This window comes from Fusarium sambucinum, chromosome III (assembly GCF_050947815.1).
Source record: "Fusarium sambucinum isolate potato_lamoka chromosome III, whole genome shotgun sequence".
In the NCBI taxonomy this organism is placed as follows: Eukaryota; Fungi; Ascomycota; class Sordariomycetes; order Hypocreales; family Nectriaceae; genus Fusarium; species Fusarium sambucinum.
The window spans coordinates 1,038,823-1,059,361 of record NC_139292.1 but is presented as its reverse complement, the minus strand read 5'-3'; the positions used below and the strand labels follow the sequence as shown (position 1 = coordinate 1,059,361).

Sequence of the window (20,539 nt, the reverse complement as noted above, 5' to 3'; positions counted from 1 at the left end):
TTTACCAACCTAATCTAGTTTGGAATCACAGGAAGAGTGATATAATTCTGTTGTCGCGGTCCAAAGTGAATATGGTTGTGTCCCTGGAAGATTTCGGGGGATCTGAAATGTTAGCGATGTCTTGATGATCAAAGAACCAACTTACCGATCAACAGCATCATTATGTTGGAAGATGCCAGATCCTTGTGTATCACCAGACGCGACTTCAAATACCAACTTGCCACCCTTGTCGACAACCACATTCGTAGGCCAAACCTCAACATCCACGGCGTAAACCTCACCCTGTATCACAGGAAGAACGTCCTTACTAGTGTAGTTGCGATGAGGCAGCCAATCGCGATGCTTGGGATGTTCTTGGTCAACCTTGCGTAGAGACACGCGAAGCCATCCCTTGGTCACGGGAACAGGATCACCTGCTGTGCCAGTGTAAAAGACTTCTTGGCCGGATGGATCGATGTGTCGGAGTGTCACGAAAAGATCAATGTCGCTAGGTGTAGGACCTGATGGATCGGGAGAGACAGAAACGTTGAGATGAGCGACAACATGACCTGTGATTTCCGTCTCTGTTTCAAAGGCTGGAGTAGAAAATTGCAGCACCTCTGGCTTCTCTAGGGTACCCAACGCCTTGTAGGAGAGCTTCTTGCGGTCGGTGGTGGGATCCCAACTAAGTCCTTGCTCCGGGGTAAGGAAGAGCTTTTTGTATTGCGTACGCGCAATAGGCCACTCAGTCTCTTCTCGACGAGGGTAGACCTTTTCCTTTTCCGCATCGTTGAAGCCGACGTTTCCCTTTCGCAGGACAAGACTGACCGGCGCGACTTTGCCTTCTTGGGACCAGCCAACTCGATCATTGCCTTTGAGAAAAGCATCAAGGAAACTTCGTTGAATCTCAACTTCCTCTTCGTAGTAGAATGGTAGGTCATGGCGACCGGTGATAAGACGGAGATACTTGAACTTGGATCCCGCATGGATGTATCCTTCAATGTTGCCTCTTAGGTGGAGAAGAATGCCACCCCAGTTACCGACCGATAACAGGGGAACTTCAATATCACCCATGTCGTACTCCTTGGACGCGTAGTAAGCATCGTCACGGAAGCGATTGGCCTGGTTGTCGATTGTCTGGTCTTGTCTGTTGGCTTCAAGCTCATCATCGGGCAAATCACCCTCGATAGTATCAGGTCCCCAATTGCGTGCGCTTCGTCCGGGTCGTCCATACTGATTGGTAATGACTTGTCGGTTCCACCAAAACTTTATAAACGCGTTTGACAGGATACCGCCATGGCGACATCGATCCCGGTAATAATCCGACATGCCCTCCCAAGGCACAATCGCGCTCAGACCCTTTGGTTTTCTCGCGGCGACGCGCCATTGACTACCAGCGTAGTAGCTAATGCCAAGAAGACCAACTTTGCCGGATGACCAGGGTTGCTCGGAGGCCCACTCGACAACATCAAAAAAGGCTTCGCTTGTGCCGCGAGACATGGTGTCGAGTTTGCCTGAAGATTGACCAAGACCTCGTTCATCAGCACGGACAATTGCATAGCCATTCTTTGTCCAAAAGGCAGGATCTGGAGTTTCCCATGCTGAGTGTTCGGACTTGTGCTGAGGGTTTACCTCGCTGAAGGATTTGGGGTGGAAGCTAAGACGTTAGTGGATGTTGTAATAATTCAAGACACTTACTCTTGATATGAAATGTCCTTTCCGTATGGTCCGTACGTGACGAGAACAGGAACCTTGTCAACACCCTTTGGACGATAGACGTTCAAACGAACAAGTCCGTCGCCAGCCTTGAGTGGAACAGTAGCATTCTGTTCAAAGATGTAAGGAAATGATTCCTCATCTATCGTGTGGATGTCTTCTTTGATTGGGTTAGGCATGGTAAAGTGAGATGTTGAGACAAAAAGATCTTACGTTCTTGACATTCATATTTGACGACATCGTGAGTGGATATCTTCTCCTCAAGACGCTGCACTTGTCGATATTCCCGAGTTCGGTTAATTGTTGGAGGTGGAGGGTTCCGATCCTGTTCGGTTGCGTGGAGCCGAGACCCGAAGAAGGAGCGATCGGAAGAACTGGGGAAATATTCTCCGAAATGCAAACAGCAGGTGCAGTGAATGAAAGTTATTAAGGAAAGTGCCCAGTGAGAGTTGCCAAGTTTTTGACAGACGGCATCTGTTTATTTTTTCATTGACAATTATGTCTTCAGACACAACACCTTTGAACGTGCTCATCGTCGGAGCGGGTAAGTCAAAACCTTGCTCTATTGAGTTTAGCTGACATTTTAGGTATCGGAGGACTTACCGCGGCTCTTGGCTTGCGTCAACAAGGTCACAATGTAACGGTACGCAAAGCTTATCTGATCATCAATCAGTACTAACAGCCATCAGTTATTCGAGAGATCGCAGCTGGCACGAGAAGTTGGAGCAGCCATTCATCTTGCACCAAACTGCCATGGAATTCTACGAAAGTTTGGAGTGTACCCAGAAACTTTTGGCGCCAATCCTGTCGAAGGAGTAGGTCAACCACAATCAATGAGAAACAAAGACTGACTTTGTAGATCACTGAGTATACCGGCACCGGAGAACCCAAGTTTGATATGAACCTGACAGGTCCTTTGTCCATTTGGGAAAATGTATGTCACTTGTTCTCTTGTTGTTCCCTGCTAACAAGCCCAGCCATGGGTCCTTTCTCATCGTGTTCGACTCCACGAAGAGCTCAAGAGATTAGCAACATCTACCGAGGGCAAGGGAACACCAGCTATTCTCAAGACATCTAGTCCAGTCGTCGATGTTGATCCTTCAACAGCCACCGTCAAATTTGAAGATGGAACCACAGCGTCGGGAGATTTAGTTATTGGTGCCGACGGCGTCAGCGTATGTTTGGCACCTTTTTTGTTGGTCAATACTGACATTTCCAGTCTATAACTCGAAATATCGTCGCCGGACCGGATATCAAGCCCTTTGGCTCTGGAAAGAGTGCTTTTAGGTTCTTGATTCCCCACGATGTCATCCGCAACGACGAAGCTACCAAGGTTTTTACCGAACGAACCGGATTCATGACCATGTGGATGGGAGATGATCGTCGGCTGATCATGTATCCTTGTTCGAATAACACTTTTATGAACTTTGTTGCTATTCATCCCAGCGATATTTCCTCTGGTGCGAACAAGGGTGCTGGTACGTCATTTAGACACCGTTGACAGTAAATGGCTAATCTGATACAGGCTGGGGACGTGGTGGTAGCACCGAGCTACTGAAAGAAGTGTACAAAGACTTTGAGCCCAGAGTCCGAGCTCTACTGGAGTTGGTCGATGCCGATGAACTCAAGCTTTGGACTTTGTTGGATATGGACCGAATTCCAACCTGGCATAAGGAGAGGCTAGTTCTTCTTGGAGATGCAGCCCATCCATTCTTGCCTCGTGAGTTGGCAAGGATCTAGTTTTTGATTTCCACTAACGCATCTATAGACCAGGGACAAGGAGGCGGTATCGCGATCGAAGACGCAGCGTCGTTGGCTGCTTTACTACCACTCGGCACCACAGCAGCAGACATCCCATCCCGACTGTCTCTATACGAAAAGACCCGAGATGAGAGAGCGCATACAGTTCAAGATTTTACCCGACAAGCAGGAGAGGATCTGCACGGAGAGAAGCGTGCCACGTTCAACAGTAAGAAAACTCATCTTGTTGTGAACAGTACTAACAGCCGCAGTCTACAAGTTCCTCGACTATAATTTTAACCACGACGAGTGGCACAACTCTACGAAGATTCTCAAAGACCACCTCTACTCCCAAAACAAGAACCTCCACTGGAAGTCCCCTCTATCTTTCGGCCCCATGCCTAGCCCTCGCCAGGATATCGTCGGCCAGCGCCGCGATGGTACAAATTCATTCTTTACCACGTACTCTGTGCGATTCAAGACATCAGCAACCTATCTCAAGACACTCTTGCCTACACCGCAGTTCAGCTTCTTCAAGCCTGGAACTGTCGCAGAAGTTTCATTTGCCTGCACCGAGTTGAATGGCATGAAGTGGCTCGGCGGAGGCGGTTATAGATACTTTGGTCTTTGGTTACACGGCGTTCAGTACGAGAAGAAGGACGGAAGTAAGATCTTTGGATCTTTCTTGGCTGTTTTGATGGAGAATCTGGCGGACCCCATCATAACTGGACGAGAGGAGCTTGGTATGCCAAAGCTTTTCTGTGACATTGACATCAAAGAGAAGGATTCGGCGACCAAGATTCAATGCAGTTGGAGAGGGGCAAAGTTTGTTGATATTTCCATCAACGGTCTTGCTGAAGCCAATGGCGTCAACGGTACCAACGGTGTCAACGGTGTCAACGGTGCGCCAAAGCCTACGGGACCTCCAGGTGCCCCTCCACTACCAACAGAACAAGGACAACTTATCTACCGTTATGTTCCCTCGGTTGGTAGCCCAGGTGTTCCTGATGCAGCTTACCCTGTGTTTATCGAAGACGGTTTGGAGACGACGCCTCGCAAGGTTGAAAAGACGCTTATCGGAAGTGGAGCTGACTTGAACTTGACAGCTGGAACTTGGGATACCCTGCCAACACTGAACCATATTGCGACTGGACTCTCGGAGATTCCTGTCTATGGAATTGTCAACAGCAAGGTTGAGCGTGGCACAGGGGTTGATGATATTTCTCATGCGAGAAGGGTGGACTAGGTATTTCGATCAAATTGTGTCAGCCTCTTGGTCTATTGGAATACCATGCTGTCTTGAATATACTCTACCAATTATTTCTTTCCAGGACACAGCTATTCAAGTGGAACCATCCTATCCCGCTTTTGCATCTCTCGTTCCCATCGAAGCGGGTCATCTGCTTCATCCGGTTGGCTTCCGTAGCTCAGTTGGTTAGAGCGTCGTACTAATACTTCAATCTGAATATTCAGTGATGCGAAGGTCTCAGGTTCAAGCCCTGGCGGGAGCAATCCCAATGCCACCGGATTCTTTTTGCTTTAATGATCTTTTTGATACCCTCAAGATGTCATGAGAATTGCTCGTTGGCTCGGCGGGAGGGGATCCAACTAAGCAAGCTCGAGTAAGTTGGAAGCATAAGAGACGAAATTAGTGGGTCCATTTATTTCCTTAGACTTTGGTTCTTAGATTACTTATTTTTATACCCTAAGACTTAGGCTATTCTTTCCGTCTAATATGGTCGAGCAGGTGTGAGCTGGCCAACACATTCTCCAAATCCAACGCCTGATCCTTCCTCTCCAACAACGGCTGTTATTCTAACAACATCGCCATCCTCGAGGAATCCTCTCTTGGATCCATCACTCAATGTGACAGGCTTGGAACCACCCTCTGTCGTCTCGAGCATACATCCTCTACTTGACTCATCCGACCCACTGACTGTTCCCGTGGCGAGAACGTCTCCGGTCCTGAGTGCACTACCTGAACTAACAGAGTGTGCAATCATCTGCTGAGGGGTCCAGTACAGTGCCTCTACCGGGCACACGCCGACGGTTGTTGCAGTCGAGTTGGCCAAAACTTCAACCTTCATAGTGATGGAAAAGGTGGATGGGTTCGGATGTTGGAGGTATGACGCTGCGAGTGTTTGCTGAGCCGGTGAACGTGTCCTAAAGGAATCCAGGGCGTCCAGTGTGATAATCCACGGAGAGAGGGATGTGCCTAGACTCTTGCCGTTGAAAGGACCAAGAGGGCTCATTTCGAATCCTTGGATATCGCGGGCTAAACCATGTCAGTAATGGTCATTAATGAAGGCGGTTGACGTACCACTCCAGTCGTTGAGAATAGCAAAACCAAAGATGTGCTCCTCCGCATCCTTTGCATTCAACCTCTGCTTCATACTTAACGGCTTTCCAATGATAGCCGCAAGCTCAACCTCGTAATCAACCTTTTGAGAAGGTCCATAAATGACGCCACTTTCACCATTCGCCGCATTTGGGTTGCGGAACTGTCCGTATGGCCGCTCAATATCGGTGCCAGACACGACAATGGAGCTTGTGCGACCTTGGTAGCCAACGGGGAAGTGAAAGAAACCAGGCGGCGGATTGGGGTTGTTAACAACAATACGACCTGCGTTGATGACGTGGTCCAAAGAGCAGGAGAAGTCTGAAAGGTCAGTGGCCGTCTGGTATGAGGTGGGTTGTCTTACCAGCAAAGTCTTTGATTTCCATAGGTAGATGCATTGTGACAGCGCTTATGTCTTCCTTGCTTCCAGATGGAAAGTCATCAAGGCCATTCTTCTGGTGTGCCGATTGGATTTGTTTTCGAACATCTTGATACACGCTCTTGGGGAGTGCTGCAAACGCGTTGAGAGTTGGTTGGCTGAAGACACCAGTGAGGCCCTCCACGCCTTTGAACTCTACATCACTAAGAAAAACAACCGTGTTTCCCAGTCTAGTGACAGCTTGAGGATTCGTGTGGGTCGCAGAAGAAGCAATTCCGAAAGGAATGTTCTTGTCGGAGAAGTGGTGGGAGAAATCTGCTGTAGACATTTTGGAAACCGTTAGCTATCGACAAATGAAGCGGGTGAGAATGGAACAGGATACTGATATTAGCCATCATACATACTCCGCGGGCACTATTCCCGACCCCGCGAAGTCGTTGTAAAGTGGGCGGTCGGATGTAGGAGCAAAGTTGGCCGAGTTGAACCTCCACATCCCGAGGGGTGAGCATTCGGGGATCGGCCGGAGATACAACAAGCGAGCAGCATAAAACGGCGACCAAATGTTCCAAACAGTTGCAATATAATTGATTTTCAAATTAATCACGCTTCAATCAACAAAATGGCTCTCAACGGCAATCTCAGACAAACTCAACGCTTCATCACAACCCACAATGAAAAAGGCAAAGCAGTAGTCGACACAACAATCAACTCAGATGCACCCTTCTACGCCCTCCCCGACGGAGATGCCCATTTTGCTTTGGGTTACGCGACAAAGCAATTCCCAGTTGATTTGTCAAAAGACATATCATCCTACCAATCTTTCCTGAGCGACGCTCCAGGCCTCAGCATCTCAACAGGCTCAGTTTTGCGATATGTAGACATGAGTCCTGGCCTTATGTCTCCCATGCACCGTACCGTCAGTCTTGACTATGGTGTTGTCCTCGAAGGAGAGGTGGAATTGATTTTGGATTCGGGGGATAAGAGGGTGATGAAGAGGGGCGATGTTTGTGTTCAAAGGGCTACTATGCATGCTTGGAGGAATTGCAGTGAGACGGAGTGGGCAAGAATGCTTTATGTGCTTTTACCTTCTACGAAGCCTGTTGTTAGTGAGAAGGAGTTGGGAGAGGATTATGGAAACATGGTTGGTGTTAAGGCGTCTGAATAAGTAGACACTCAATACATGATACATCTCTACTGCAATGTTCTTCGATGTGAACGATTATCAGTATCTCGCAACATTTTCATAGTATCGGATATACATTAGTCGATGTGTGGTTTTTCTGTTTATGTATTGTAACTTGGTAGAACAACCTTGACGACATTTTCGAGCCACCAGAACCTTGACACGAAACTTGGAACAAAAAGAAGATTAAATAATTCCCCTTGACATGAAAAAGAAAGATGCTCTGATTGAACAACTTGTTGTGCCTCAACACGGGATCGAACCGTGGACCTTGTCATTACTAGTGACACGCTCTACCACTGAGCCATTGAGGCGCCTTAATTGGATGAAAACAATCGTCCCCATTAAGCACTAAACACGCAACTGACATTCACAATCAACAAGAATAACATGAACAGAATGAACAATCGATTTGAACAATGACTCTAATTGACTGAAACAAACAAAATTCAAGATCTCTGTCTAAAACTCTCCTCCGATGGGATACTTCCAAACCTTGTCCGTAAACCGTCCAACCGAAGCCCTCCAAGTTTGCGCCGCGCCCTGTAAAGTTAGCCAAATCCACATACTACCCTGGACAACTTACAGCATTAAAGCTCAATCCTCGAAACATGGCAGTGATGAAAAATAATTCAGGCGTACTGGTGTAGACTCTCACACCATTGATGTGCTCTGGATCACGGTTGGGAGCTCGATAAGAAGGCACTCGACGGTGCGGCAAGTCAAATCCAGGGTGATCTGATGCAGGCAAACGAGACTCTGGCGTTTCTTCGCGACTTTGTGAATGGTGAAGTTCGTAATCTCTCAACACAGCGCTGTGAAATGATCCATTTTGGACACGCGTTTGAGTTGTGGTCGACATGATTGTTGATGAAGTGAAGTTGCAAGTCAATAATTGGATCAAGATCTTTGGTATTACTTCCTTTGGTTACATCTAACGGAACTCCCGGATATCGGCTGTTGATGTTGAGAGACCTCCACTCGGGATGTGGAGGAACACACCAAACCAACACCCGAACCGATGGACAATCCGGGGACCCCGGATCAACACCACTTTACTCTTCTCAGATGAATGATTATTGATAGTCAAAATACTTGATGCCCTCAGATATCGCATTGCAACTCGAATCATCAACAACATGTCGAAACAATTTTCTACAATCCGCTCTGCGGCCATTGACGGTCGCGTCCATAACCCAATCTACCGCAAAGACCAACTGCGCAACCTTCACAGCGCTTTGGCTGATAATGCATCCGCCATTCAAGATGCGATAGCAAAGGATTCAAAGAACCAACCTTTAGAAGTCAAAGTCGAATATTGTCTTGCTTTGCAGCTCATTGCAGACGCGTACACCTCCATCAACCCTGACCAGCAGCTTGAACAAGAATATGCTGTCACAAAAGGGCAAGATGACACAATCAGTCGCGAACCAGCTGGAATTGTTGTTATTGAGCCTTCAAATCATGCTTTCTTTTATGGTTTGATTGCTGCGCTGACACCTGCTCTTGCGGCTGGAAACTGTGTGATTGTTCAGGTAAGTCTCATTCAAACAGACAGAAACCTACTAACAATCACAGTCTAAGAATTCTTTGCGCGAAACACCAAAGTTGGTATTGAATCTCATCGAAAAATCGCTGGACAGAGACATCTTTACCGTCTCAGCTCAGCCTGTCACATCAGAAGACATCAACACGTCTCACATTTTCGTGTCCCAAAATGGTTCAACAGGTCCCATTCTTCGCAACCATCTCGTCTCAGACCCCAAAGCTCCAGTCATAGCTTTTGTCGAGAGAGACGCAGACATTTCAGCTGCTGCTCAAGCTCTTGTTTCGGCACGCTTCAGCCTGCAAGGCAAATCGCCCTACGCGCCTGATGTGGTGTTTGTCAACGAGTGGGTGAAGAAGGACCTGCTACGCGCTCTCGTGCAACAGAGCACTGAGTTTCTGGCCACATCACCTACGAAGGGTAGAGCTTTGAAAACGGGACTTGCAAGGGAGGTTGAAAAGGATGACAGTACACATGTTGTGCTGTCTGGATCGAATGGAGTTATTCTTGATGTTCAGAACAGGTACGTCTTTTCCCTCGTGTTGAGGTTTTGCTAACGTTTATAGGTCGTCAAGCCTACTGAAGCAAAAGGTTGAAGAGACAACTTTGATTGTTCACTCTGTCACAAGCATGGACGACGCCATTGACGCGTCAAGAGAGTATGTTTACTCAACTTGTTGAGTTACTTGACTGACTTTTTAGTATTGGATCTCTTGCCGCTGCATACGTCTTTACCACACCCGCGATGGCCAAATACATATGCCAATTTTTAGACACAGCCGTCAGCTATGTCAATCAAATTCCCACCAAACTCCTCTGTATGTCATCGCATCTTCAATCAAACCTAAGCTAACCTCCCAGACTCTCCCATCGCGCCACTCGGCTTTCCTCCCCAACCCAATACCAACACAATCTACCACGAAGATCAATTCTCTACCTCAAAACCGAAATATCTCACAAAGTCAACTACGGAACAAAAGCTGGCCAAGATTCTTGGAACGTCAACTGCTGCTGAATTGAGAGCGTTGGAGGTGGAAGCGACCAAAAGACTTCCAGAGATGAAACGAAGACTTAAAGGTACGCAGCTTGGTTTCTTTGAACAGGGTATTGTTACGAGTTTAGTGTTTATCTTGACTACACTTGTTTCGGGGACGGGGTTGCTTGGATATTATGGTATTCGATATTGGCGGTCTTAGTCTTTCACATTTGTTGTATACCACTTGACGTTTGAGAACTAGAATACAATCTTCCATTTTGCTATGAGACTTTATTGGGTGATTCCACTTGAAGAGCTTAAAACGGGGTATCAAGTGGTTGAGACAGAGTGCTTATCTGATATCACCTATGATAGCTTTCACGTTTCATGCGGGGAAAGCGGTGACGTATTGTTCCGCTGAACGGAATCGCCAATTCGGAATCATGTGCGATTCCGATACATTTAAAAGATAAGCTGGCTGTCGATGTTAGAGAAACTGGGACATCTTTCTATTCATCGCTCACTACTTGCTACTTATCAATATTGCATCATGTCTAAGCATCTCAAGGTAGCGGTTACTCAAGCTGAGCCCGAGTGGTTGGACCTCGCTGGTAGCGTCAACAAAACCTGTAGCCTCATCAACGAGGCTGCAGAAAATGGCGCCAGGCTTGTTGCGTTTCCTGAATGCTGGATTCCTGGGTATCCTGGTTGGATCTGGTAAGTTTATTGACTATGGTTTTGATAACAAAGGAATACCATTTAATGACTTGACTCAGGCAAAGGCCCGTCGACCCTGTCACCAACACAGAGTACATTGAGAATTCTCTCAAGGTGGACTCGGATGAGATGAGAAGTATCCAAGCTTGCGCAAAATCGAATTCAGTGGCAGTTTCTCTTGGGTTCTCAGAACGGACAGAGTCAAATTCCCTCTACATTTCTCAGGTTATCATCAACCCTGAGGGCGAAATTGCTGTCCATCATCGCAAACTCAAACCAACACACATGGAGCGCACCGTTTTTGGTGATGGCAATAACCATGTCTTGAATACTGTCGCGGATATTGACTTTGGCCATGTCGGTGTAGTCAAGGTCGGTAATCTTGCATGTTGGGAACATGTACAGCCACTGCTCAAATACCACACCTACTCCCAGCATGAAAGTATTCACATTAGTGCATGGCCTCCTATGTAAGTGGAATTTCGTGTAGTAGAGTAAGTGCTAACAGTCGCACTAGTGATCCTCATGGCGGAACTGAGGCCCCTGGTTTATGGAGTATGAGTGCTGAGGGTACTGAGTGCATGAGTCAGATGTATGCCATGGAGGGTGGCTCGTATGTACTACATTGTACGGCCATCTGCAATCAATCAGGCATTGATCGGATGAATACCAAGACAGGTTTATTGTTCCAAGAACCTGGCGGTGGTCATAGCGCCGTGTATGGACCCGATGGAAGGAGGTTAACAAAACCTCTGGCTAATGGAGATGCGACGGCCGAGGGGATTGTTTATACTGAGCTGGATTTGAGGGCAATTGTCACTAACAGATCTTTTCTTGATGTGGTTGGTCATTATAGTCGACCTGACCTTTTGTGGCTTGGTGTTGATAAGAAGCAAAAAGACATTGTGGTCTCAGACAAACAGGAGGCCTAAGCTTGCGGAGTTGCGGAGTTGGGGACGAACCAAAGTTAATTCATGCGCTAGTTAAAAGTACTATTGGCTATGAACATTGGTTTGTCTACGAAATTGATCATTCCTCAAAAACAATGTTCATGATGGGTCGAAAATCCAAGCAAAAGTCTTGTTCCGGATGTGTCGAGGCCAAGCGCCGCTGTGACAAGCGACATCCATCATGCAGTCGCTGTCTGGACCGAGCATTGGTTTGCACTTATCCATTGCCTTCTCGACAAGCTTTCGATTTACCTGAAGCTACTCCAGAAATGGATTTTAATGATATGTTGACTTCGACATTTGACACTGGGCTAAACAATTTTGCTCTTGATACATCCGAGCCACTGTTTCCTTCGGTCTTGACAACTAACTCGAGTTGTTTCTGTCCATCCTCAAACGTCATGGTCGAACCTCGTGGTCAGCTAACACGGATGTTTGGGGACTTGAGCTGGTTTCTTCAATCTCAAGCTTGGACTATAGGATATCACTATAGCGCACCAGAAATCACACCTACAACTTCTGTTCTCTCTAATTTTATCCGTGGCCTACAGAATTGGTTATCCTGTTTTGTCAAGACGGGACACAATCCTTTTATCCATCGACATCTCTATTCAGAGTCAGGTTACCCGCAATGTATCCAAGATGCATACTCGGCATGTGTCATCTCCAATGCTGCTACTAGCGAAAATGATTCCATCATCAATGCAATTTCCTCAACCTTTATTTCGAATTTAATCAACACGCAACCCGTTGACGGTATAATTTCTACAAGAGATCATCTTGCCCGGACGCAAGCCCTTCTCATCCATATCCTTCTCTCACTATTCTCTTCCTCTATTCAACGACGCGCAAAGGCTGAAAGTCTCATTAGTCTTCTTCATGGCTGGTGTAGCCAATTATGGGACTCTGCAACATCTGATGAATTCTCGCTGGTAGGTTTGGCTCCATCCTCGGAACCAATTTCCACCGTGTACCGTTCATTCATTCTGTCTGAATCCATTCGCCGCACTTGGTTACTCTGTACTCTTGCTACAGGTGTCTACAGTGGTCTCAAAGGCGAATTTCTAGAGTCATGTGGAGGAGATGTACAAATCACTATGCACGCAAAGTTCTGGGAGGCGCCCTCAAGTGCACGTTGGGAGTTTACTGCGCGGCATACTGATCCGTTGTTTATTTACTGTCTAAAAGGTCAGACACTACTTGAGCGCGGTGTGAGTGCCATTCAGGTAGACGAGTTTGCGCGGCATCTGTTTACTGTAATGTGGGGTCTAGAAATGGTTGAGACTTGGGTTATGAGAACTGGAGATGAGGTCTCTGTTATATACTAGAGTTGAAGGTTGGTGGTTAATCAATACTCGGGACCTGATTCTCGTCCGAAAATGTTCATGAAATAGCCAGGAGACTCTAACAGTCCTCCAATAAAGCAAGCTTCCTTTCCGTGAGCCACTTGTTTACCTCGATGACAGTGTTCTCCCATAGGCCTTTTACCTGTCGATCGTCTTGTGCAACATGATTGGGAGTTTCCAACTTTCCCACGGGAACCAGAAACTTTCCTCCATATTCTTTCGTATTGACGTCCGTCGCCGTCGCTGCAAATAGGGAATTAGCAGCACCCTGCTCAGCCGTCATAAATGACAAGCGAGCTACAGCCCTGAAAACAAAGTTGCTAATAGCCAGCACGCCTTCGGTAAGTACCTCGCCTGGATGAACGGCTATACACGTTATTGGTAATTTCTGTCTCTCAAGTTTTCTCTGGAGCTCTTGTGTGAATAGTACCACGGCTGCTTTCGACACGGCATATCGAATCATGTCGAAATCAAATATGAATCTTCCCAGGAAGCGCCATTGCCATGGGTATGACAGAACTGGGTCCTTAAAACACGTTGATGAGTCGAAATTGAACTTGAAGTTGCTTGGTAGCATGCTGATACTCGCCGTGGAGCTCACATTTATGATTCGGATATCGGCTCTTGGATCGTCGGCGGCAGTTTTGAAGAGAGGTAAAAGCCGGTTGATCAGTATGAAAGGCCCCATATGACTGTACATGTCAGTAAGCCAGCCAATAAGATTTGGTGATCCATACTTGGCAACCATGTGTTGGTCATACTTCCCATCAACCAAATCAGTGGCTGATGTTGATGCCGCCGCATTATTAACTATTATCGTTAATTATTATCGCATAAGCAGAGTCCCAAACATACTCAGAATATCAAGTTTTGCTTCATTCTTCTTCAGCTCGTTTACGGCTGTTGTAATACTGGCCGGATCAAACAGATCCATCACCAAATATTGAACGTTTTCAGGGTTGATGTTGTCTTTAGTGAGCTTTTCCTTGGCGTCTTGTGCTCTTGATTCACTGCGTGTTGTCAAATACACCTTTGCTCCCTTTTGAGCCAGGAGCCTAACAGTCTCAAGTCCAATACCAGAGCTAGAAACTGTTAGTATAGGGACATGCCATCTCAGCTGATGCTCACCTTGCCCCTGTCACCATGGCGACTTTGCCCTTAAGATCAGGCATATCTGTCAAGGGGTTCCATTGTATCATCGCGAGTCAAATATGTCTGGGACGGACAAGAAGTCAAGTGACCAAATATCTATGAATGTCTTTAAAACAACTTTGAAGAGCGCATGGACATGTTTAAGTAAGTGTCAGGAGACTCTATCCATGGCGCATATCTACATTCGATCTGGTATCAGGTATATGCTAGCGGAGGTGGCGGATTTGCTCAAACTTGAATTGAACTCAAACTTGTGGTAGTTCAATCCATCCTTGAGCCAGTTCACTGCACATATAATCATTTACAATAGTAATAAGGGCCAAGGGAGTACACCCCCAGCCATAACTCTAATAGAGCTTAACTTATCATTTTGAATTCCAACTCCGCAAGACTTCCCGCATCTCCGCCGCCAAACACCAGGCCCATTATTCATCCACCAAACGGATTAAACATCCCGTTACTTTCTCTCTGAGTCGTTTAGCCGCTTCAGGTATTTTACGAAATTGCCACTGGGTCACATAATCTTGGAGACAGTCACCGAGTTTCATAGAGTACTATTCACATCACCTCATGCCAAGGTCTTGGTAAGAAGGCACTCTCTACATATAGAATGCTCGCAACATACCTACGATTTATTACATAAAGGTCGGACGCTACTCAAGCCCCCAGTTGGAGCTGCTTAGGACTATGATGCGCGGTATTTTATATCATATAATGCGAAAGATATACAGGTTGAGATTCAAGTCATGGAAATTGGAGTTGAGATTTCTGTTCTACAAAAACTATCGTCAAAATCGATCAGAGACCAATCAATTTCAGAGTCAAGAAATCCCCATCATTGTCTATGCGCTTTCGAACATCCCCAGACATCAACTCATCTATATCCCATGCTGCCCATACAAAACGGCCATGAAGAAATGCGGCCTGAGATGTTGACGCCCAAACAGCCCAACGGCCTGGTAGGTTTTCTATAAACATTAGAAACAAAGAAAAAAAAAATGGCGGGATAGACCCAACATACCATCGTCGAATGGTGCGCTGTTCTCATCAAGACCTGCGGATCTCGCTTTTTCCGAAAGAATCTGTCCAGGATGAAAAGTGAGGATCTGTAATCTTTTGCGATCCACATTCTCTGCAATGCTCTGGATAAGCAATTGGCCCGACATTTTACTTAGAGAGTAATCTGGAAGCATAGCAGCTATTGATCGATTGTGGATAGCAGCTGTAGAAACATAGACTATAAACTATTATTCAAAACTTATTAGCGCGAGTTGTTTGATGTGTGTCACAACGTACCTTTTTCTTATCGTCAACTTTCTGTTGTTTATATAACTTTTGGCAGAAATTCAAGATGGATTTAACGTTTGTTTCATACAACGACCAAGTTGCGTCCAATTCAGTATCCAGGAGTGGTTGCTGCTGTTGACCGAATAGCGCCGCATTTAGAACGAGAACGTCAACTGAAATGCTGTCGTCATCCAAACTTGACCAAAGTTTGTCTGTTTGATCGGTTTTTGCAACATCGCAAACTCTGGGAATGATAGTCACACTTGGATATTCCTGTGTGAGCTTCAAAGATGCTTGCTTGATGGTCTCCTCACGACGACCTATCAAGATAATTCTGGAAGCTGATGCCGCTGCGTATGATCTCGCAATTGCGAAACCAATACCAGCCGAGCCGCCAGTAATGAGAATCGTTCTACCAGACTGATTCAACGCAGGGGAAGAGGGTGATAAGTTTGGAGGCGGGGCTTTGTGAATCGTTGGAACTAGACGAGGCGCTAGTAAAGATAGGGAATTTCCAGAACTATCAGTTGTAGAATCCATCGTGGCTGTCTTTTAGGCTGTCTTTTCGAGAGAATTATGACTGGAGGCACTTGGGTACGGACATGATAACCTAGAAGATATATAAGTTGTATTTCAGCTAGTCAGGAGTCAAGACTGACACGGTGGAGATGAATACTAAACCTCCACGCATCTCCGCCTTTGCTCCGCGATAGTGTCGCCACTAATTGACCGGAAACCGCGAGTCAACACGTATAGTGGGAATGATGATAACTAAAAACGGGAGTATACGACGTTGGAGTCTTTGAGAAACGCTTGCGGAGATGCTATTCGCATTTGTGGAAAACTGAGTCTTCAGTTCAATGTTGCACCAAATAAGGTTCCGCAACTCCATCAGTCATCCATAATTTGGACACCAAGGCTCAAGTGGCTATATATAGCGCCATGGCTAGGGGTATCAGAATATGTCTCACTCTCATCCGTATCACAACACTTCCAGCTTATCCCTTTCATCAATGTCCGAAACTTTTCCCCTACGATTCGACGGTCGCGTCGCCATTGTGACCGGGTCTGGTCGAGGTTTAGGCCGCGAATATGCTCTCTACCTTGCTGGCCTTGGTGCTGCATTGATTGTAAATAGCACCACCGCCTCGACAGCAAACTCTACCACCAAGGAAATCACCGACACTGGCGGCAGGGCTGTTGCCCATGTCGGTAATGTAGCGGGCCGCGATGTTGCAAACTCAATCGTGAAAGCTGCAATCGACAATTTTGGTCGTGTTGATATTATCATCAACAACGCTGGTGGTGCGAATGGTGGCGAATTTGAACAATCACCTGATTCTAACCTCTGGGACATGCTCAACGTCCATGTTGGGGGATCCTGGAACGTCACTCAGGCAGCTTGGCCATATATGAAGAAGCAGAATTTTGGCCGTATTATCATGACTGCATCCCCAATGGTTTTTGGTGGTGCCCAGCAGTCAACCTACGGAGCAGCAAAAACCGCCGTTATGGGTCTAGCAAAGTCTATTGCTATTGAGGGCAAGCAGCATAACATCTTTGTTAATACTGTTGCACCTATGGCTTATACACCTGGTTCTGCCGCGTATATCTCGGACGAGCAGACTCGCACATTGATGGAGGCTAATATGCCCGCACATGACGTGGCACCCACGGTAGCTTGGCTAGCTCACGAGAGTTGTCAAGTCAATGGCGAAACTCTAGTGGCGGTAGGCAAACTGGTTAAACGCATCTTTCTGGCCGAGACTAAGGGCTATTTTGGCCCTCAAGAGGGAGTTTGGACCATGGAATCAGTGAGAGATAACTGGGATATGATTGTCGACGAGTCGGATTATGATGTCCCAGTTGACATGGCAGAGTATGGCCCCAAGACCTTTAAGCGGATTATTCAGCGACAGTGACCAGCGACAGTGACCAGCGTCAGATTATTTTACGAAATAGCAACGTTGCATATCTGATTTCCTTGTCTCTAATAGGGGTGTTTCAAGAAGTTGCCCGAGATTTTAGGCGTCCTAAATTCATACGATGATGCAACGTTAGTTCCCCGTACTCGGTAAATATTAATGAAACATACTTTTCTATTCGTGGACTCTTTGTTTTCCAGCTATGGCCAGGCTGTTGTAACCCTTCTGAAACAAGGGGTGCCAGGTTTTTATATGTCCGTGTCGAGTTATTTCCGTTGTTTCCGAAACATTTCCACCTCCCACTTCACATCCCGTAATGAACGGATTCGGCGTGGAGCATCATGAAAGTCCGCCAATCAAGATGTCTGTTTGTTCATTGTCATATTCTACTCTGATATATAAATGCCAAGTCGCCAAGTCATCTTCCAACACACAATCAACAACTCAAACACCATCAACATGCCTTCCACTAGCCAACTTTTCTCTGTCCTCGCGGCTGTCGCCGTCGCCTCCGTCAACGCAGCCATGGGCCCTGCATTCAGCACTGGTCCTGTCGGTTCCAACTCTTGGATTCGTGAGGCTACCTCAACTCTTGTCCTGCCTGATATTCCCCAAGGTAGCACTGGTGTTGCCTCTCTCTGGGTTGGTATGGGTACCGACAAGGGCGACTTGATCCAATCCATCGCCGACAACTGGGACTCCAATGAGTGGAGCATTTTTGCTTACACTCTCACCAAGACTGGTGAAAACTCTCAGCTACCTGTCCAAGACGAGAACCCTACACCCGCCAAGAAGGGTGACCGCATCACCATGCACTGTATGTGACTTTTCTCACTGAAACTACAATACTGATCGTATACAGACAAGTACGACGACTCTACCCAGGAGTATGTCCAGTACGTTTCCATCAACGGCAAGCAGGTTTCCACCCTCTCTACCTCCAAGGGTCACAAGGCCATGGGCTTCGGTAGCTCAGTAGAATGCGGTGCTGAGGATTGCGGTACCATTGGTGCTCACAGTAAGTTTGACGATGTGAATCATGATCACTTTCTAACAGGACTCTAGAGTGGGTTGACACCAAGATCACACTCGACTCGGCTGATCCTGGCTACATCAACACCTTTGGCAAGGGCGAGGGCGTCTCTGGTGACCTGACCACCGAGGATGGTGGTAAGACCTGGGTTGGCGCCGAGTTTGACATCCCAGAGTATACTTTTTAAGTGTTGATAATTTTCATGTATATACTTGTACCAGTACATTAGTCCGATGATACCTTTCGTCAGCTTCTATATGATCTGCCACAGTGACACCATCAAGCTATCCTGATCTGACCTTACAGGCCAAGCAGTACGCATTAATATTGTTCTTGCTTCTGACCATCGCGTGACACCCGACCTCACCACCCACATTCGTAGGTAGTAAGTGAATTTTAAAAACAGTTTGTCCAACTGTTTACTATAAGAGAGTGACTGAGCATGCATTAGACTCAACGACCCGGTGAATACCTTCCAAAACCACAAATCTTGCTCCTCCTGACTCGTCTTATCTAGAGAGTAGAATCCCCTCTCCAAGTCACGCTTCAAAATGTTGAGAGTGTGATAATGTAGTTGAGTTACCGGAGGTAAACCCCGATTGCTCATTCCAAGAACAGTAGCCAGATATATGCCGACTCCGACGCAGAGGCCAGACCAAGATGATAGAATTGGTCGAGCTTCATATGTCTTTTCTTCCGATGAAAAGATTTCCATATGGCCATCGATGATTGCAGAGAATAGCTTCACAGCACTGCCACTCTTCCAAACCTTCCAAGTTGCACTTGTGACCGCGTCTGTATTCCTTAAGCCATGCAGATAGGTAGTCTGTTGGAGGGCATTTATAATGGCTCGCGCATCAATATCGTTTGGCATTCTATCCAGCGTAATAGGCGTAAAGAAGAATGGCATCATGGACACTGTTCTGAGCCGAAATTCAGGGCCGGTTTCTTCTTGGTGGTGCCATTTGTGTATCAAAGGCAATGAGTCTCCAGAATCAAAAGGCGAAGCAACTGTGTCGTGGCTTTTTAGAAAGTCATCTACACGGTTCTTTTGGCTTGAAACGAAATTGCACACCCTTAAGATTAGTCTTGAACGCTCAAAGATGAGTGGTTCACTCACAATATGAGATAGCGATCTATCATTTCGGATTCGACAGCATTCGAGTCGTCCAATAATTGCCGTGTAGAATCTAGATACAACATGAGGCCGTTCAAGTGCGAATCTGCAATGTTGAAATTACCAAGGCAACACTGGGCAGTCAGTAAAGATAATCAGGCCTCTAGTTGGGAAACTCACCTCGATAAAGCACAGTGTATTAATATAATTTGTACACCTCATAATGTCTTTTCTGTTTTCGGAATTCTGAAGCCATGAATTGACTTGGCGTATGCTCTGAATCTTGTGGAATAGAAATGTAGACTCAAACAATTGGAGGTCTCCTGCATTCCACGCATAGTGAAGACTGGATATTAGTAAAAGATTGCGCAGAACATCAGGATCATGGATAATCATAGTCGGTCTAGAATACGTTAGAATCTCATTGCCAGGTTGTGTCTTCTTACCTATCGTGCGATTCTTGTGACAAACGGTTCTGCCCAGTTTGAAAGACTGTTTCGCAATTAGAAATGTACTTGAACATGAATATTTGACTAACAATATCGTAAAAGTTCCAATGACTTGAAAGGCATCTTGATAGGTAAGGTATCGAAAGGATTCAAAGACTTGTTTAGACTGAAGCGCCAAGCCTTTGATATCTGAACAAGCTTGTTGGACGACACTGTGCGTCTCGGCGAGTCTGTCGAAACTTGGGTACCGTCAAAAGACCATGGGGAGTGTTGACCAGGGCCTAACCCACTTCTCCGCTCACGTAGAGGGATCTTTGGTTGGTATATGCATGGTTCCCCTTTGGTGGCGCATCTTGAACTGTTACATGGGTTGGTCTAGCCGGTCTCATCCAAATAGGCGTTGCTGGGCTTACCAATGAGGACGCTCTTCATCACATCGTAGGTGTTTCTGTCGACAACTTATGCAGCCTGTGCGGCTTCGCTTACTAGCCAGGTTGTATCGTGACACCTCCATAGGGAGAATTATTCTCGGCAGATTCGGAGCCAAGACTTGCTTTTAATGTCTTGATGACTCAGCTAGCAGTACTAAGTTCGTATGAACCGGTTGACATCAAGTAGTTGGTAAAGTAATCGGGTGGCTGGTTGGTGGCTTATGAATGAGCTCGGTCAAACTATACTTGATTCGGACCAGATGCCCGTGCCCATC

At 46.5% G+C, this 20,539-nt stretch overlaps 11 protein-coding genes across 11 annotated transcripts; 6 read left to right on the top strand and 5 right to left on the bottom strand.

The window, feature by feature from the left end:
• Positions 1-14: 14 nt before the first annotated feature.
• FSST1_010543 (Alpha/Beta hydrolase protein) lies at positions 15-1,874 on the bottom strand (the record flags this gene model as incomplete). The annotated part of the gene is made up of 3 exons (XM_083233586.1): positions 15-102; positions 146-1,636; positions 1,678-1,874. 3 exons carry the CDS (start codon positions 1,872-1,874, stop codon positions 15-17), a joined length of 1,776 nt encoding a protein of 591 aa, XP_083080239.1.
• Positions 1,875-2,193: 319 nt separating this feature from the next.
• On the top strand, positions 2,194-4,681 carry FSST1_010542 (uncharacterized protein; the record flags this gene model as incomplete). Its single annotated transcript, XM_083233585.1, has 9 exons — positions 2,194-2,239; positions 2,283-2,338; positions 2,385-2,510; positions 2,555-2,629; positions 2,673-2,870; positions 2,915-3,173; positions 3,221-3,415; positions 3,464-3,664; positions 3,708-4,681. 9 exons carry the CDS (start codon positions 2,194-2,196, stop codon positions 4,679-4,681), a joined length of 2,130 nt encoding a protein of 709 aa, XP_083080238.1.
• Positions 4,682-5,165: 484 nt separating this feature from the next.
• FSST1_010541 (uncharacterized protein) lies at positions 5,166-6,480 on the bottom strand (the record flags this gene model as incomplete). Its single annotated transcript, XM_083233583.1, has 3 exons — positions 5,166-5,710; positions 5,756-6,094; positions 6,138-6,480. The coding sequence occupies 3 exons, from the start codon at positions 6,478-6,480 to the stop codon at positions 5,166-5,168; spliced, it is 1,227 nt and encodes a 408-aa protein (XP_083080237.1).
• A 291-nt stretch (positions 6,481-6,771) lies between these two features.
• On the top strand, positions 6,772-7,317 carry FSST1_010540 (cupin domain-containing protein; the record flags this gene model as incomplete). Its single annotated transcript, XM_083233582.1, has 1 exon — positions 6,772-7,317. The coding sequence occupies one exon, from the start codon at positions 6,772-6,774 to the stop codon at positions 7,315-7,317; it is 546 nt and encodes a 181-aa protein (XP_083080236.1).
• A 480-nt stretch (positions 7,318-7,797) lies between these two features.
• On the bottom strand, positions 7,798-8,197 carry FSST1_010539 (uncharacterized protein; the record flags this gene model as incomplete). The annotated part of the gene is made up of 2 exons (XM_083233581.1): positions 7,798-7,878; positions 7,922-8,197. The coding sequence occupies 2 exons, from the start codon at positions 8,195-8,197 to the stop codon at positions 7,798-7,800; spliced, it is 357 nt and encodes a 118-aa protein (XP_083080235.1).
• A 277-nt stretch (positions 8,198-8,474) lies between these two features.
• On the top strand, positions 8,475-10,077 carry FSST1_010538 (Aldehyde/histidinol dehydrogenase; the record flags this gene model as incomplete). Its single annotated transcript, XM_083233580.1, has 5 exons — positions 8,475-8,870; positions 8,914-9,404; positions 9,448-9,540; positions 9,584-9,699; positions 9,743-10,077. The coding sequence occupies 5 exons, from the start codon at positions 8,475-8,477 to the stop codon at positions 10,075-10,077; spliced, it is 1,431 nt and encodes a 476-aa protein (XP_083080234.1).
• A 330-nt stretch (positions 10,078-10,407) lies between these two features.
• On the top strand, positions 10,408-11,506 carry FSST1_010537 (carbon-nitrogen hydrolase; the record flags this gene model as incomplete). The annotated part of the gene is made up of 3 exons (XM_083233579.1): positions 10,408-10,574; positions 10,634-11,044; positions 11,092-11,506. The coding sequence occupies 3 exons, from the start codon at positions 10,408-10,410 to the stop codon at positions 11,504-11,506; spliced, it is 993 nt and encodes a 330-aa protein (XP_083080233.1).
• A 1,422-nt stretch (positions 11,507-12,928) lies between these two features.
• Positions 12,929-14,069, bottom strand: FSST1_010536 (uncharacterized protein; the record flags this gene model as incomplete). The annotated part of the gene is made up of 4 exons (XM_083233578.1): positions 12,929-13,562; positions 13,632-13,680; positions 13,726-13,952; positions 13,999-14,069. 4 exons carry the CDS (start codon positions 14,067-14,069, stop codon positions 12,929-12,931), a joined length of 981 nt encoding a protein of 326 aa, XP_083080232.1.
• Positions 14,070-14,820: 751 nt separating this feature from the next.
• Positions 14,821-15,849, bottom strand: FSST1_010535 (uncharacterized protein; the record flags this gene model as incomplete). The annotated part of the gene is made up of 3 exons (XM_083233577.1): positions 14,821-14,990; positions 15,044-15,266; positions 15,319-15,849. The coding sequence occupies 3 exons, from the start codon at positions 15,847-15,849 to the stop codon at positions 14,821-14,823; spliced, it is 924 nt and encodes a 307-aa protein (XP_083080231.1).
• A 473-nt stretch (positions 15,850-16,322) lies between these two features.
• FSST1_010534 (uncharacterized protein) lies at positions 16,323-17,231 on the top strand (the record flags this gene model as incomplete). Its single annotated transcript, XM_083233576.1, has 1 exon — positions 16,323-17,231. The coding sequence occupies one exon, from the start codon at positions 16,323-16,325 to the stop codon at positions 17,229-17,231; it is 909 nt and encodes a 302-aa protein (XP_083080230.1).
• Positions 17,232-17,693: 462 nt separating this feature from the next.
• FSST1_010533 (uncharacterized protein) lies at positions 17,694-18,454 on the top strand (the record flags this gene model as incomplete). The annotated part of the gene is made up of 3 exons (XM_083233575.1): positions 17,694-18,051; positions 18,097-18,252; positions 18,300-18,454. 3 exons carry the CDS (start codon positions 17,694-17,696, stop codon positions 18,452-18,454), a joined length of 669 nt encoding a protein of 222 aa, XP_083080229.1.
• Positions 18,455-20,539: the final 2,085 nt, after the last annotated feature.